This window comes from Myotis daubentonii, chromosome 9, assembly GCF_963259705.1.
Source record: "Myotis daubentonii chromosome 9, mMyoDau2.1, whole genome shotgun sequence".
Taxonomy (NCBI): Eukaryota; Metazoa; Chordata; class Mammalia; order Chiroptera; family Vespertilionidae; genus Myotis; species Myotis daubentonii.
Window position 1 is genome coordinate 58,983,272 of NC_081848.1, and position 14,841 is coordinate 58,998,112.

The window sequence follows — 14,841 nt, forward strand, 5'->3', positions numbered from 1 at the left end:
CCTCTCAACCCTCCCCTGCTTTCCTGCTGTAGTTTGACAGTCTGTTTGAGGCAGTTCTGCCTCTGTATCTATTTTTGTTCATAAGTTTATAATGGTCTTTATTATCCATGAGTGAGTGAGATCATGTGGTGTTTTTCCTTCATTGACTGGCTTATTTCACTTAGCATAATGCTCTCCTTTCTATTTTAGCAAGCAAATACATCACTATGCTTCTTGTAAGGAGGAGGAAGTGGGCAGATGGAAAAAGACTTGGAGTACTTTGCTGGTATAGATCCTTCCAAAATGCCAGAAGTGGCAGGTGTTGGGCAGAGTGTTCCCTCTTTTCTCCTCCATAATAATGATTTTACAAATTTTTCTTTTTTCCCTACAGTTATCCAATTTGGATTTGTTACCTTATTTGTGGCCTCTTTTCCTTTGGCTCCTCTTCTTGCTCTCATGAATAATATTTTAGAGATTCGAGTGGATGCCTGGAAACTTACTACTCAGTACAGGAGACCTGTAGCAGCTAAAGCTCATAGCATAGGTGTTTGGCAAGACATTCTTCATGCAATGGCTGTTCTTTCTGTTGCAAGTAATGTAAGTGGACCTATTTTGGTGGGGTACATTGTATTTTGTTTTCTTGGGGATGGGGAAATGTGAATGATGCTTAGCTCAATCCTTATTTGCATTGATTTCATTTGCTGACAATCCACAAAGGTAAAATATCCCTAAACTTTTATACAGTAAATAGCATAGAGAAATCTGTAACATGGAAACTCTTAGAAATACAAGGAAAATTGTAAAATCACTCTCATTAAAATAACACAATACAGTTTCATAATGTGACTAATTAACAGGAAACAAGTAAAGGTATAGAGGATTTGAATAATACAATTAAATCTTCTTTTATATAAAGACTAGAGGCCCAGTACACAAAAATTTGTGCACTCGGGGCGGGGGGGGGGGGGGGGAGGGAGGGTCCTCAGCCCGGCCTATGCCCTCTTGCAGTCTGGGACCCCTCGGAGGATGTCTGACTGGCAGCTTGAGCCCGGCAGCCCTCAGGGGATGTCCGCTTGCCAGCGGGGAGCAGGCCTAAGCTGCAGTTGGACATCCTTAGCTCTGCTGAGGAGGTGGGAGAGCCTCCCACCACCACCACTGTACTGGCAGCCGTCAGCCTGGCTTGAAGCTGAGCAGAGCTCCCCCTGTGGGAGCGCACTGACCACCAGGGGGCAGCTCCTGCATTGAGCATCTGCCCCCTGGTGGTCAGTGTGTGTCATAGTGACCAGTCATTCCCAGTCGTTCTGCTGTTAGGGTCAGTTTGCATATTACCCTTTTATTATATAGGATAGAGGCCTGGTGCATGGGTGGGGGCTGGCTGGTTTGCCCTGAAGGGTGTCCCGGATCAGGGTAGGGGTCCTGCTGGGGTGCCTGGCCAGCCTGGGTGAGGGGCTGATGGCTGTTTGCAGGCTTGCCACACCCCCCTCAGGGTGGGGGTCCCCACTGGGTTGCCTGGCCAGTCTGGGTGAGGGGCTGAGGGTCGTTTTCAGGCTGGCCAAACCCCCCTGGCGACGGAAGCTCCCAGCCTCTCCTTTTTTTCTTTTTTCTTTTTTTATTCTGGGGTTTATTTACCTTCTATAATTAAAACTTTGTTGCTTTGAGTGGAGGCCATGCCATGACAGGCCATGACAAACGGGAAGCTTGGCTTCCTCCATCATTGGGGCAACCAAGCCTCCTGCTTGCTCCAGCTCCAAGGCTGCTGGCCGCCATCTTGGTTGGGTTAATTTGCAAATAGTCGCTCTGATTTGCTGGTGGGCATGGCTTAAGGCATAGCCAATGTACGGTCAATTTGCAGGTTTGTCTTTTATTAGTGTAGATCATTAAAAAAAAAAATCTACCACTAGAAATGTAGATATAGAGCCAGGTGGTTTAAAGTGACTTATCAACCCTAAAAGAAACATGTTATTTATACCATTTAGAGCTTAGGAAAAGATGGAAAAATAGCTTCCCTATGAAATAAAATACTGAAATTAATTGTATTTAACTGTGGGAAATTTACTAGCTCAGTGATGGCAAACCTATGACATGTGTGTCAGAGGTGACACGTGAACTCATTTTTTTGGTTGATTTTTCTTTGTTAAATGGCATTTAAATATATAAAATAAATATCAAAAATATAAGTCTTTGTTTTACTATGGTTGCAGATATCAAAAAAATTCTATATGTGACACGGCACCAGAGTTAAGTTAGGGTTTTTCAAAATGCTGACACGCTGAGCTCAAAAGGTTCACCATCACTGTACTAGCTCATGGTTGTCTATCTCTCCATTCACCTCCCCTCCAAACTCCTCCACATGCACACGCACACACGCACATACATACACACATACCCAAACACTGTCCTAGCTTTGGGAGTTGGGAGTTGATCCAGGCAAGTGATTTTGTTTAAGGACACTGGAACTGCACTGTGCAACAATGAGAAATGTAAGAAATAGAAAAGCAGGGTGGAAAGAGCTACGTTTTTGGAGACAGGTACACTTAGGTTCAATTTTAACTTAATCACTTTCTAGCTATGTCATCTTGGACTACTAATTATCTTACCTAATAATAAACAAACATGCAAATTGACCGTACCTTTGCTATGCCCAAGCCACGCCCACCAACCGATCCAGAGATATGCACATTAACCCAACAATGATGGTGGAGGCCAGAGCCAGGATACTTGCGTTGCAGCTACAGCCACCATGCAAGCATCCCAGCTCTGGCTGCTCCAGGCCTATTGGAGACACAGAAGTCAGGGGAGACAGAGAAGTCTAGAAAACTAGAGTTCTTAAGGTAACAAAGGCTACAAAGGGAGGAGGGCAGGGACAGCGCATGACCTATTATATCCAGCAATCCATATGGGGACAGAAAAGTTTGCAATGGTGACAATTAGTTACGATATGAATCAACTGCCGAAACCGGTTTGGCTCAGTGGATAGAGCGTCGGCCTGCGGACTGAAAGGTCCCAGGTTCGATTCCAGTCAAGGGCATGTACCTGGGTTGCGGGCACATCCCCAGTAGGAGATGTGCAGGAGGCAGCTGATCGATGTTTCTCTCTCATTGATGTTTCTAACTCTCTATCTCTCTCCCTTCCTCTCTGTAAAAAATCAATAAAAATATATTTTTAAAAAAAGATATGAATCAACTAACATAGTTGACAGGGACAATTCTTCCATCTTTGAAAATACCTACATCAAATCTGTTTAAATAGATTTTCATCTGCATAATCTAACACATTCTGACAAGACCACCACCACCAATGTGGTCAGTGTTGTGCTGATAAATGTTTAACAACTGGCTCTCAATCAAAGAAAACAAAACTCTGATTTATACAGTCGGCCAATTTCTGTGGCATAAATTCTCCATCCAAGGCTGATTTCAGCTGCTAATGTGATGCCACTAAATGCAGAGCTGAGGAGAAACATGCAGTAATACACTATTATATTCTACCAGAAAGACCCAAAAGATATAAATAATGTCAAGAGTCAGAACAGTAAAGTGTAGTAAATAATTGAGGAGAGATGAATTTAGAGTATGTATTTTCTTTGGTTTTAATGTAATTTATTCACTTTTAAGATTATATAATTTAATTTTAAAAAATGAACATGTTTAACAACCAGCTTACAAAATTCCTGAAAATTTGTGAGCCAGTAAGAGCAGGCTCTAGCACAATACTGAGTGGAGTGTAATGGTTAAATGTCAAGGCTCATGGATTTGAAATGAGACTCAGCCACTTTTGGGTTTTACTGGTCAAGTTACCTGATATCTCTATACCTCAGTGTCCTCATCTGTGTCATTATAATACCTACTGTATAGAGTTGTTGCAAAGATAAAATGAAATCCGTGTATGACACAGCATAGTACCTGAAACAATAATTCAACTCAATTTGTTATAAACTGTTACTGCCTCAAAATGTTGACAAAATTACTCATGCTGAAATAATGAAATTTTACTGATGAGAAAAATGCCTTATTTTATGATCTACATGGAGACAGTCAATTTTACTTCCTAGGCAGGAGTTGGTAATCTACTACTAGAAACTGCAAGGGGAAAAATGACCTCAATCAACATGATTGAGGCAATGTATTATTAGCTGGATCATAAAGCAGAGAGGATGCCGTACATTCTGGGATACATCTGCAGTAAGAGGCTTCACCTTAGGTATTAATTCTGATCAACTAAGCATCAGACTTAAGATGAATGGTGAGAAGGATTCTGAGGCTGCTTCTAGACTTAGCAGGAATAGAACTTTAATACATAAGCAACAGTTACTCTGGTTAATGATGGCAAGAAAAAACACACCATAGTCTAATCTAATAAAAGAGAAACATGCAAATCCCCCAAGGGCTCCCGGGCTGCCAGAGGGATGTCTGATTGCCGGGAAGCAGGCCTAAACCAGCAGGTGGTCATCCCCTGAGGGGTCCCAGACTGAGAGAGGGCACAGGCCGGGCTGAGAGACCCTCCATGCCTCTAGTATACTATAAATGTGGTATTTCATATTTTTGGCCAAAGACTCATATTATCATGATTTATAATAGCATTTTAATCATTTTGCACCCATATGGCACATGGAACTGAGAGAAATACAAATTAGACATTTTTTAAAAGATTTTTATTGATTGAGAGAGAGAGAGAGGAAGGAAGAGGGGAAGAGAAACATCAATGTGAGAGAAACATCAACCAGCTTCCTCCTTCATGCCCCCCACCGGGATCAAGCTCATAACCCAGGTAGTGTCCTGACCAGGAATCCAACCAGCAACCCTTGGCACATGGGACTGAGCTACAGCAGCCAGGGAACAAATCTGACATGTTAAAAACTAGATTGCTTGCTCCTGATCTCCCTCTTGCTTTATCCTTTAGGCTTTTATTGTTGCATTTACATCGGACATCATTCCTCGTTTAGTTTACTACTATGCCTATTCAACAAATGGCAATGAACCTTTGAAAGGATATGTCAATAACAGCCTGTCAGTCTTCCTGATAGCCGATTTACCAAACACCACTGCACCTTTGGACAAACGAGACTTCACCACTTGCAGGTTTCCTCTTGTTTTCTTAGACTTTAATTTTACCCTCTAAATGTATTTCTAAGTTCTATATTTCATTCATGCCTTAGAACATAAAGGATTTCCTTGGAGCAATAAAAATCCCAGATAAATCAAGTGCATAATTTTAGAATTCACACATACTATGATTCTGATTTGGAAATGTAGAATGTCCCAAAGTAAGAAAATATTATGGGTAAAGATAATTTCAATTTTGAATTGCTTTTTATTTTCTAAATTTATTGGAAATATGTCTCACCAACAAATGCCCTTTGATTCCAAGATGCTATATATAGATATAGACATAGATATAGATAGATATATAGATATAAAGATACACACACACACACACACACACACACACACACACTGAGTGGCCAGATTATTATGACCACCTGACGTTTGTAGGAAAATTAGCTATAATTTCACGCTGAAGTTGCTACAGGGCCAGACCATTATAAATAGGGAAGCAGGTTGTTTACCACAACAGTAGAAGTGATTTTTTTTTCTGTAGATATGGGTAAACAATGTGATTTAACAGCCTTTGAACGTGGGATCTATGCTATTATGAGTGGCCAGATTATTATGGCCATCCCATCAGTACTTCGTTGGGCCACATTTTGCCTTCAATACTGCGGCGATTCTTCTTGGCATTGACTCCACGAGATGTTGGAAGGTGACGCAAGGAATCTGACACCATGCCTGATGAATAGCACTGTCCAGTTCTGTGAGATTTGATGGTTGTGGAACCAGCTGCCTGATGGCACTTTTAACTTCGTCCCACAAATGCTCAATTGGATTGAGATCTGGTGATTGTGGGGGCCATCTAAGCAAGGTAAAGTCTCCCTCATGTTCTTGAAAGCACTGCTTCATAATACGAGCACCGTGGCATGGCACATTATCTTATTGGAAGAAGCCATCTCCATTGGGATATGCCATCATGATAGGATGAACTTGATCAGCAAAGATACTTAGGTATGTTGTGCTATTCAGATGTTGTTCCGCATGAATTAAAGGGCCCAAATCATGCCAAGAAAACATGCCCTAAACCATAACACTGCCCCCACCAGCTTGAAGGGTTGTACACATGCATGTGGGGTGCATGCTTTCATGCTGTTTCCGCCAAATTCTCACCCTGCCATCTGCATGATGCAACTGGAAATGTGATTCATTGGACCACATGACTTTTTTCCGATGCTCGACTGTCCAATCCTTGTGTTTCTGTGCGAATTGGAGGAGTTTTATCTTGGTAACTGCAGACAGCAAAGGTGTTCAAACAGGCCTTCAGCTTCCATGTCCCATAAGATGCAGTGTACGGCTAATTTACCTACGAACGTCAGGTGGTCATAATAATCTGGCCACTCATAATAATATATATCCCACATTCAAAGGCTGTTAAATCGAATTGTTTACCCATATCTTCAGAAAAAAAATCACTTCTGCCCTGACCGGTTTGGCTCAGTGGATAGAGCATCGGCTTGCAGACTGAAAGGTTCCAGGTTCGATTCCAGTCAAGGGCATGTACCTTGGTTACAGGCACATCCCCGGTAGGAGGTGTGCAGGAGGCAGCTGATGGATGTTTCTCTCTCATCGATGTTTCTAACTCTCTATCTCTCTCCCTTCCTCTCTGTAAAAAATCAATAAAATATATTTTTTAAAAAAGAAAAAAATCACTTCTACTGTCGTGGTAAGCAACCTGCTTCCCTATTTATAATGGTCTGGCCCTGTAGCAACTTCAGCGTGAAATTATAGCTAATTTGCTGCAAATGTCAGGTGGTCATAATAATCTGGCCACTCAGTGTGTGTGTGTGTGTGTGTGTGTGTGTGTGTGTGTGTAATCATATATATAATTATGTTATAGGTGAATCTAATCTACTTGACCTTAATTATATGTCCTCAAAATAAGATAAACTAAAAAAGAAGTAAAAATATGATTGCTTCACCATCCATCCTATGTAAAGGGTTCTTTTTTATGCAGTGAGTGAAATTGGATTTGTAAACCTACTCTTTCTACACTTACCTGTGTAGTATATTTTTACTCTAGAATTTAAAGATTTATATATAACATGTTTATAATATATTGATTATATTATATTATATTATATTATATTATATTATATTATATTATATTATATTATATTTATTATACATTATACCATACCATACCATACTAGGGGCCCAGTGCATGAATTCATGCACCTTGAAAGGAACTGTGGGCTGTGAGGCTGCGGTGGGCACAGGGGTGGGTCTCAGCCCATCCTCTGCACCCCCGCCCAGCCCTTCCCACCACAGTCCTCGGTCCCCTGTCTGCTGGCAGCCCTGCTCCCACCACCGCTGTTCCCATGTGCTGATGGTGCCAGCCCTGCTCGCACCCGCTGATGGTGCAGAGCGATTGGGGCTGGCACCAGCAGCGGGTGCAAGCGGGGCCAGCGCCATCAGTGTGTGGGAGCAGTGGCTACTGCCTCAATCGCCCCTCTGATGCAGGGGGAGGTGGAGAAGTCCTCAGGGGCAATCAGAGCCGGCAGCTACCACTTGCACCCACTGATGGCACTGAGCGATCAGGACTGGCACCGGGCACTGGCAGCAGGTGCAAGCGGTGGCTCCGGTGCCGGCTGCGGGTGCAAGAGGGGCCAGCATTCAGTGGGCGCAAGAGGCGGCTCTGGCAGCAGGTGCGAGTGCGGCCGTCACCAAGAGTGGGTGTGAGAGGCAACTGTCGGCCCCTATTGCCCCTCAGGAGCAAGGGGAGGAGGAGAAGTCCCAATGGGCGATTGGGGCTGTCAGCCACAGCTCACACCCGCTGAGAGTGCCGAGTGATCGGGGCTGGAGCTGGGCACCAGCAGCAGGTGCAAGCAGCGGCTCCAGCGCCAGCAGCTGGTGTGAGTGCCTGGCAGGACCGCAGCACATGGAGCAAAGAATTTTCAGTAACCACCAGAGGCTCGCCCCGATGACAGCAACTGGCACCCTGCCTTGGTCTGGCACCCCCACTCACCTGCTCCACCATCTCACCACGGCCGATGCCCGCCATGTTCCACAGTCTTCTGCCTGCTGTCAATGCCTGCCATGTTCCACACGCACCTCCTGGTGCACGTAATAGCAACCAGTTGTTTGATTGTTCGGTTGTTCCGCCGTTCGGTCTATTTGCGTATTAGTGTTTTATTTATATTGTAGTATAGTATAGTATAGTATAGTATAGTATAGTATAGTATAGTATACTATAATATATTGATAGAATAAACATTAAGGCCCCTTAATTCTTAAGCCAATTACTTCATTTTGGATTCCAGCAAAGAAACAGCAAAATATTGCATCACAGGTAGACAGAAGCATTGTTATGCTTCATATTTGCATCTAGAGGAATCATAGCATTGCCTTTAAAAGCATGGACACTTGTGTTGTATTTCATGATGTCATCACTGGACTAAAACCTTGAAGCACATCAATCTCTAGTAACTTTGTAGAAAACAATGAGCTCACAAAGTTGAGCACAAACACTCCAGAAGGATAGTAAAGAATAAATCCCAAACAACACGATGCAGTGTCAGATAAGCCAAAAGAAAACAGAGTTTCAAGAAAATAGAAATCGTTAATAATGTCAAGTTCTATTCTTGAAAGATACAATAAGATGAGGATTAAAATGTTCCTTGAGTATAATGACAGGAGACAATTGGTTTCTCTGGGGTGATGGGTAGAACTACCTGTGTTAAGGGGTAGGGAGGGAGGTAATGGAGATGGCAATATCTGTCTTTGAAGGACAGGAGAGAAGTTTCACTTATGTCTCCTGCTACATCTATACTATATGTGAGCAACATTTATAACTTTTATCTGTACAAGAAAGATAAATGTTTCATGGTAGCAGTTATCTTACTGTGACTTGACTTTTGAAGTCAATTAAAAGAGTCTCTTATGAAGTCTCTCTATTTGATTCTGTAGCTAATTTTTTGTATATATATTTTTCAGGTATAGAGATCACAGATATCCCCCTAATCACGCAGAGAAATACTCTCATAATATGCAATTCTGGCACGTCCTTGCTGCCAAAATGACCTTCATCATAGTCATGGAGGTAAGCCCTTCTTAGCATTCATTCCAGTTAGTCTTTCTGCTCCCTTTAGCCATAAATGTCTAAAGATATCTGCTTAGAAAAGAATTAGCATTATCTCGATAAATTGTTTTGATATGTTTGTTGTCATAGAAAGCAATGTAGGGATATTTTCAGTATAATGAGTGCCTGTTATTCATTTACTAGCTATCAAGGTGGCAGAAAAGAAAAAATATGGCTACATCCCTTGAGGGACAGGAAAAAGGCAGAGGACCCACTGATTTTACTGAATACCTTTACATATTGGTTGCAGAGGCTATAATAATAACCTTATAAGTTAGACTTTATTATTTGCCCTTGTAAAATGACTCTGAGACTTATCAAAATAAGATATTTGGTTGAAAGATAATCAGCTAATATTAAACCTGGATTTTGATGCCACATGTCTCACTCCCAAGCCTCTGCTCTGTCCATTATATTATGTTTCTCCCTTGTGGAATTTCCAGTATAATTTTAGATATAAGACATGCAGTAAAAAAGAACAAATACAGAGGTGGTATTTGACTAAGACACAAATTGAGAGCTACAAATCCTTAGACATGAAAGCCAATAAGGGAGAGACAAGTCAATGTAAGGCACTTTTTTTACTCTACAGTGAATCTCAATAATGGAAAAGTCTAATGCAAGCACACAAAAAGTCTAATCAGTTTTCCTTTTTATATATGTAAGTAATTTTTAAAAATCAAATAATTTTGCACAATAAAGAAAAGAGAGCAGTCTTATGTAGCATTCCTCCACATGTTACCCCTCCCCCTTTCTCTCTTTCTCTATCTTTTCTTTATCACTCTTTCATTCCTACATTTTTCATCACCTTTCAGTCTGGTAAATTGCATTAAGAATCTTTTGATATTTTTGTTTTTGTTTATTCATTATTCTTACTAATTTTTGCAACTATCACAGGCTCTGACTCATTGTCTTTTTGGGATTTCTCTTTACCTTCTCTTGTATTAATTACTATATTTTCTGCAATCCATGTTTCTCCCTTTTTTGGATTGATAGCTTATTTTAATGAAGTACATCTTTTAGTAATTTGCTGAGGAAAATTATGGGCCATCAATTTTTGAAAACTTGCATATTAAAAATATAATTTCTTTCATTATCGATGATTAATTGGTATGAAATTCAAGATTGAAAGTCATTTTCCCTGAAAAATGCTTAACTATCTTTATTTAGGTATCCTGAATTTTTCTTAAAGACATTGCTTTATTTTCTGTTAGTTTTTCCCTGGGTTGGAGCTGGTGTTGTTATGAAATGCAAATGCAAAACCATTCTGATCCCCTAGTCTTTATAAATTTTTTTGTTTTCTGTTTTTGTGTGTGTGTTTTTGTTGTTGTTGTTAATCCTCAAGTCGAGGATATTTTTCCATTGATTTTTTTTAGAGAGAGTGGAAGGGAGAGGGAGAGACAGAGAGAAACATTGATGTGAGAGAGACACATCGATTGGTTGCCTCCTGCCCACACCCCTACCCGGGCCAGGGAACCATTGCAAGTTTAAGTGCAAGCTTTCTCTACTCTGGAGTCTGTTATTACTATTCCCTCCCTTCTTTTTGTCTTTGTTGGTTATATCTTTTAAATTTTATTTTCAAGTATTTTATTAGGTTTTTAGGAGGGAGCATAGAAAAAAGAGTATATTCAATGATATGTTCAACCTCAATTTCTGTATTACATATTTTAGAATGTGTTTATTTGTTTACTATTGGTCTTTGTAGGAAAGTTCCAGACAGGGGCCATATATTCTTTATTTTCCTGGTACTTCCTACATTGAGCACAGTTTATTGAATGAATGAAATTATTTGTAAGAGCTTCCTGCTGAACATTTGACAATTCTAACTGTTGGTTTTTTTTGTTTGTTTGTTTGTTTTTGTTTTGTTTTTAATGTTTTCTCCAGCATGTTGTGTTTTTAGTTAAATTTTTGTTGGCTTGGATGATTCCTGATGTTCCAAAAGATGTTCTGGAGAAAATTAAGCGAGAAAGGCTAATGACAGTCAAGATTCTCCATGACTTTGAGCTTAAGAAATTAAAAGAGAACTTGACATTTGATTCTAGTGAATTTGCCAAGGAATTCATGATTCAGGAAAACAAAGTATAGCTGGCTAAATCAACAATCTAGTCAACAAAATGAGTAAGCAGTTGGTAGCCTGACTGGCTTCATATTTTCCCTAGATTAGGGCCAGAGGCCAGAAGCCATGTGTCAATTTTATCCCTTCTTTTTTAACTCAAAGTTTTTGTACACTTTTATAGAGGCCAACTTTGTGAGGTCAGAAGAATACCTTCTCTGCTCCATTGGCTGGGCCCTCCCTAGATATTGTTTTCTGGGATTCTATAAATGATTGTTAAAAGTGCATGTGGAATCAGAATATGGAAAATCATGGAATGTTGCAGTTTATAATCCAACACTGGACTAGGGCTGTCCCGTCACCTTCCAGTGCATCTGCACATTTTCATGGTCTTCTACTGGGTTGTTTCATATCACTTTCCCATCAAGAAAAATGTTGGGACAAAGAAAAAAGAAGTGAAGGGGCTTAAAAAGCCATATTTAACCTGCCATTTTAGACTATGCAAATGAAAAACCAAACTCAGATGACATAAGAAGACCCACATATTAAGCATATTGGGTAAATATCATGGCGAGAGTATATTTCTGAAGTTGTCCTGAATAAGTGAAACTTTCATAAGAATCCCAGGTGGTCTTTCAGGTAAATGCAAATTGCTTTTTCAAGAGACTGAACATTTGGGTTTCAACAAAAGACTAACAATTCAGTTGTTTAAAGATAACGTTTTGATAAAAATAGTTTGAAGACTGGATTGTTTTATCTGGAAAAGAGTATTAAGAAGTTATTAGATTTTTTCAGGTCTTTGAGTGAATGAAAGACATTTTAAAGCAGTAATGTCTTTTCTTTGTAGTTAAGAAATTCAAGACAATGTATATTGATTAATTTATTGACCTTAATATAAAAATGTTGAATTATTTTAAAAAAATTATTTGTCTTCTACAATGCCTTTTTTCATCATGAAGCTTCTTTGAGCATTAGCTATTTGTATGTTAGGCACAGGTTGTTTATGAAATTTGATTTTTTGTTTAAAGTAATCTCAAATCTTTTAATGCATTTACAATCTTTTATATTGATTCATCCCTTTATACAATGTTCAGTGCCTTGCCCCTATGCCTTTGACACACAGTGGTATTGTTGGCTATTGATTTGATGTGATTTGACATCAATCACAGAGTTTAACACCAAAAATGGGTCAACAAAATAAGAATGAGGTGGTAATTTGATAGCTAAATTTTTTTTAAAAATTGAATTATTACTCTCATACTTAGGTCTGTGGCACATATACACTCATTCTTATTTCCCTTAAAAATAAATGCCATATATATATATATATATATGGCATATATATTTTTTAACCTTATAAGTTGAGAGATACCAGTCAACTTGAATCTCTAGTTTTAAATTACACTTAAGTTCCAAAGGAATAGTGTTTTTTAATTGCACACAAAAGAAGAAAGGTTATTGCAAAAAATTGTAAGTGGTGTTTCATTATTTGATGCTAATATATATTGTGGAATTGTCAGTATTAAGTATATGTCAGGTAGTATTAACCAATGATCAATATTAAGCATTTAGATCTGAGGATTATGAATTTTATAAAACTATGAGACAGTTATCCCAATATTGGCAGTAATAATTTATCACCTACTAGGTAGATTTTTATGAATATTTTTGTGTAATTTGAAATTATCTCATTGTTGAAGCATGATTTCACATGTGGAGGAGATATATTTCTTGTGTGAGAAATCCAGTCAGTGTTACTATGAAGTAAGCCACAGATGCAGTATGTTTGACCTGTTAAATAAAACTGCATTACTATGGTGTTGTACATTGTGCAAAGCTCATATTGTTCCTTCCTAGGTGTTAATAAAAATTAAAATATGGAAACTGGTTTCTTATGGTTTTAATTTTTGTGGCCTAACAATATTTATAGAGCTGGATTGTAAGAAAATAAAGACATATTTATCTCATAAGGTTGTCTGTACATTGCCATCCTAAACCAACTCAAGTGTTAGATTCCTAGGCTGTATGGAAGACAAGAGAGGAAATAGTAAATTTTAGTCTTTATGATTGGTTGGTATTTTTCTTTTAAAATATCTATAATAATAAAAGCTTAATATGCTAATTAGACCAGATGTCCCTCCTAATGACCTTCTGGATGAAGCCAGGGCTGTGAGGGAAGCCCAGGTCCCAGGTGCCTGCTGGCAGCCAGAGGGAAACCCGGGTCCCGGGTGCCAGAGGGAAGCTGGTGCCGGCAGCCAGGGGGAAGGAAGGCCTACTCTTGCACGAATTTCGTGCATCAGGCCTCTAGTTGATAAAACTTTGTTTCATGTTTCAGTCTTCTACAAAGAGTTTCTCCTAGTTTTACAGATTTTAAAATGAAATGTAAGTATATCCATCACTTTCATAAAAGTTCTCTAGTCCAAGTCCAAAGCCAAATCCATTCAGATAGATTTGTCTTATCTAATTAAACCAACTGATTATTATGGGAGGGATGAATTAATAGCACATGGCTGTCAAATGTAAGTTGATTTTGATCAGCATGACCAATGTGTTTATCATCCAATCAAACCCACAGTTACTTTTTTAGAAATGTTACAGAAAACATTTGAGATTTTATTTGAAATAATTTTAAATGCAAATGCTGAAAAATACATAACTCTTTTCAAATGTCATCTCTAATCCTTGCCTTCATCTGGTTTTCTTTGAACATAAGAAGCAGAATCCACTTCAAAACATTTATTTTAGAGTAATCCATCAAAAATGGAGTATCTTAATTAAATGGAATACTCTCTTATTTTTGCTGTATCTCATGACTCCTCCTGGATTTAATATTCTTCTTTCATCTAAGCCATTAAGCAAGTTATCAAGGAGAAGAAGGAAAGAAGATGATAAAGAGGAGAGGGACCTAGGAAGAAGAAGATAAAGGAGTTCTCTCCTTATGAAACTGCATGTTTCCATGGGGAGAGAGTTGTTTGTGTAAGGTATCATGGTGCAGCTGTTGGGGTGGGGCGCTAAAAGAAATTTCAAGTTGGAAACTATTATGTGTCAAAAGTAAAACTGATTGATTCCAAGTGATTTTGTGGTGTCATGTTATGTGTAGCCCTGGATCTCTGTTGATGGACTCCAGTTGAAGGTGAGGAATTTGTATTGCTCATTCAAAAGGTGAATTTATTGTTTTGAAAGAACCTCTCTACTACTTGTTTTTAATTAGTAATAGTTTTTATCAATTACTGTTTTAAGAAAAATAATGTTGCAAGAAGTACCATTGGCCAGGCTTATAAGTCTGCTACCATGATTCACTGTAATTATTCTGTTACTTTTTTCTAAACAACTTATTACTCTTTTCCTTTATGTGTAACAATTTAAGTATGTCATTTATTCCAGCATTATGTAAAAATTCATGATAATATATAAAAGATAGCATCTTTCAGTGTGTGTGAGATACCTGCTTTCATCACCCCAAAATATTTGACTAGGTATGTCTTTTCTGTGAGTGAATATATGCCATTTAGTTGACAAAAAAAATAAAATAGTTCTGTTTTTTTCTTTCTTCCAATTTGTATGTGTGTGCATACCATGGGAAGAAGTGGGTATGCAGGGAAAATTGCTATTAAGTAACAAAT

At 38.9% G+C, this 14,841-nt stretch overlaps 1 protein-coding gene across 1 annotated transcript in view; it reads left to right on the forward strand.

The window, feature by feature from the left end:
* ANO5 (anoctamin 5) overlaps positions 1 to 13,106 on the forward strand; it is a 73,070-nt gene extending 59,964 nt beyond the window's left edge. The window contains exons 19-22 of the mRNA XM_059709147.1: positions 371 to 576; positions 4,879 to 5,057; positions 9,021 to 9,126; positions 11,050 to 13,106. Of these exons, the coding sequence (XP_059565130.1) occupies positions 371 to 576; positions 4,879 to 5,057; positions 9,021 to 9,126; positions 11,050 to 11,250 (692 nt within the window). The 3' untranslated portion in view covers positions 11,251 to 13,106. The remainder of the gene's footprint in view (positions 1 to 370; positions 577 to 4,878; positions 5,058 to 9,020; positions 9,127 to 11,049) is intronic.
* The last annotated feature ends 1,735 nt before the right edge of the window (positions 13,107 to 14,841 follow it).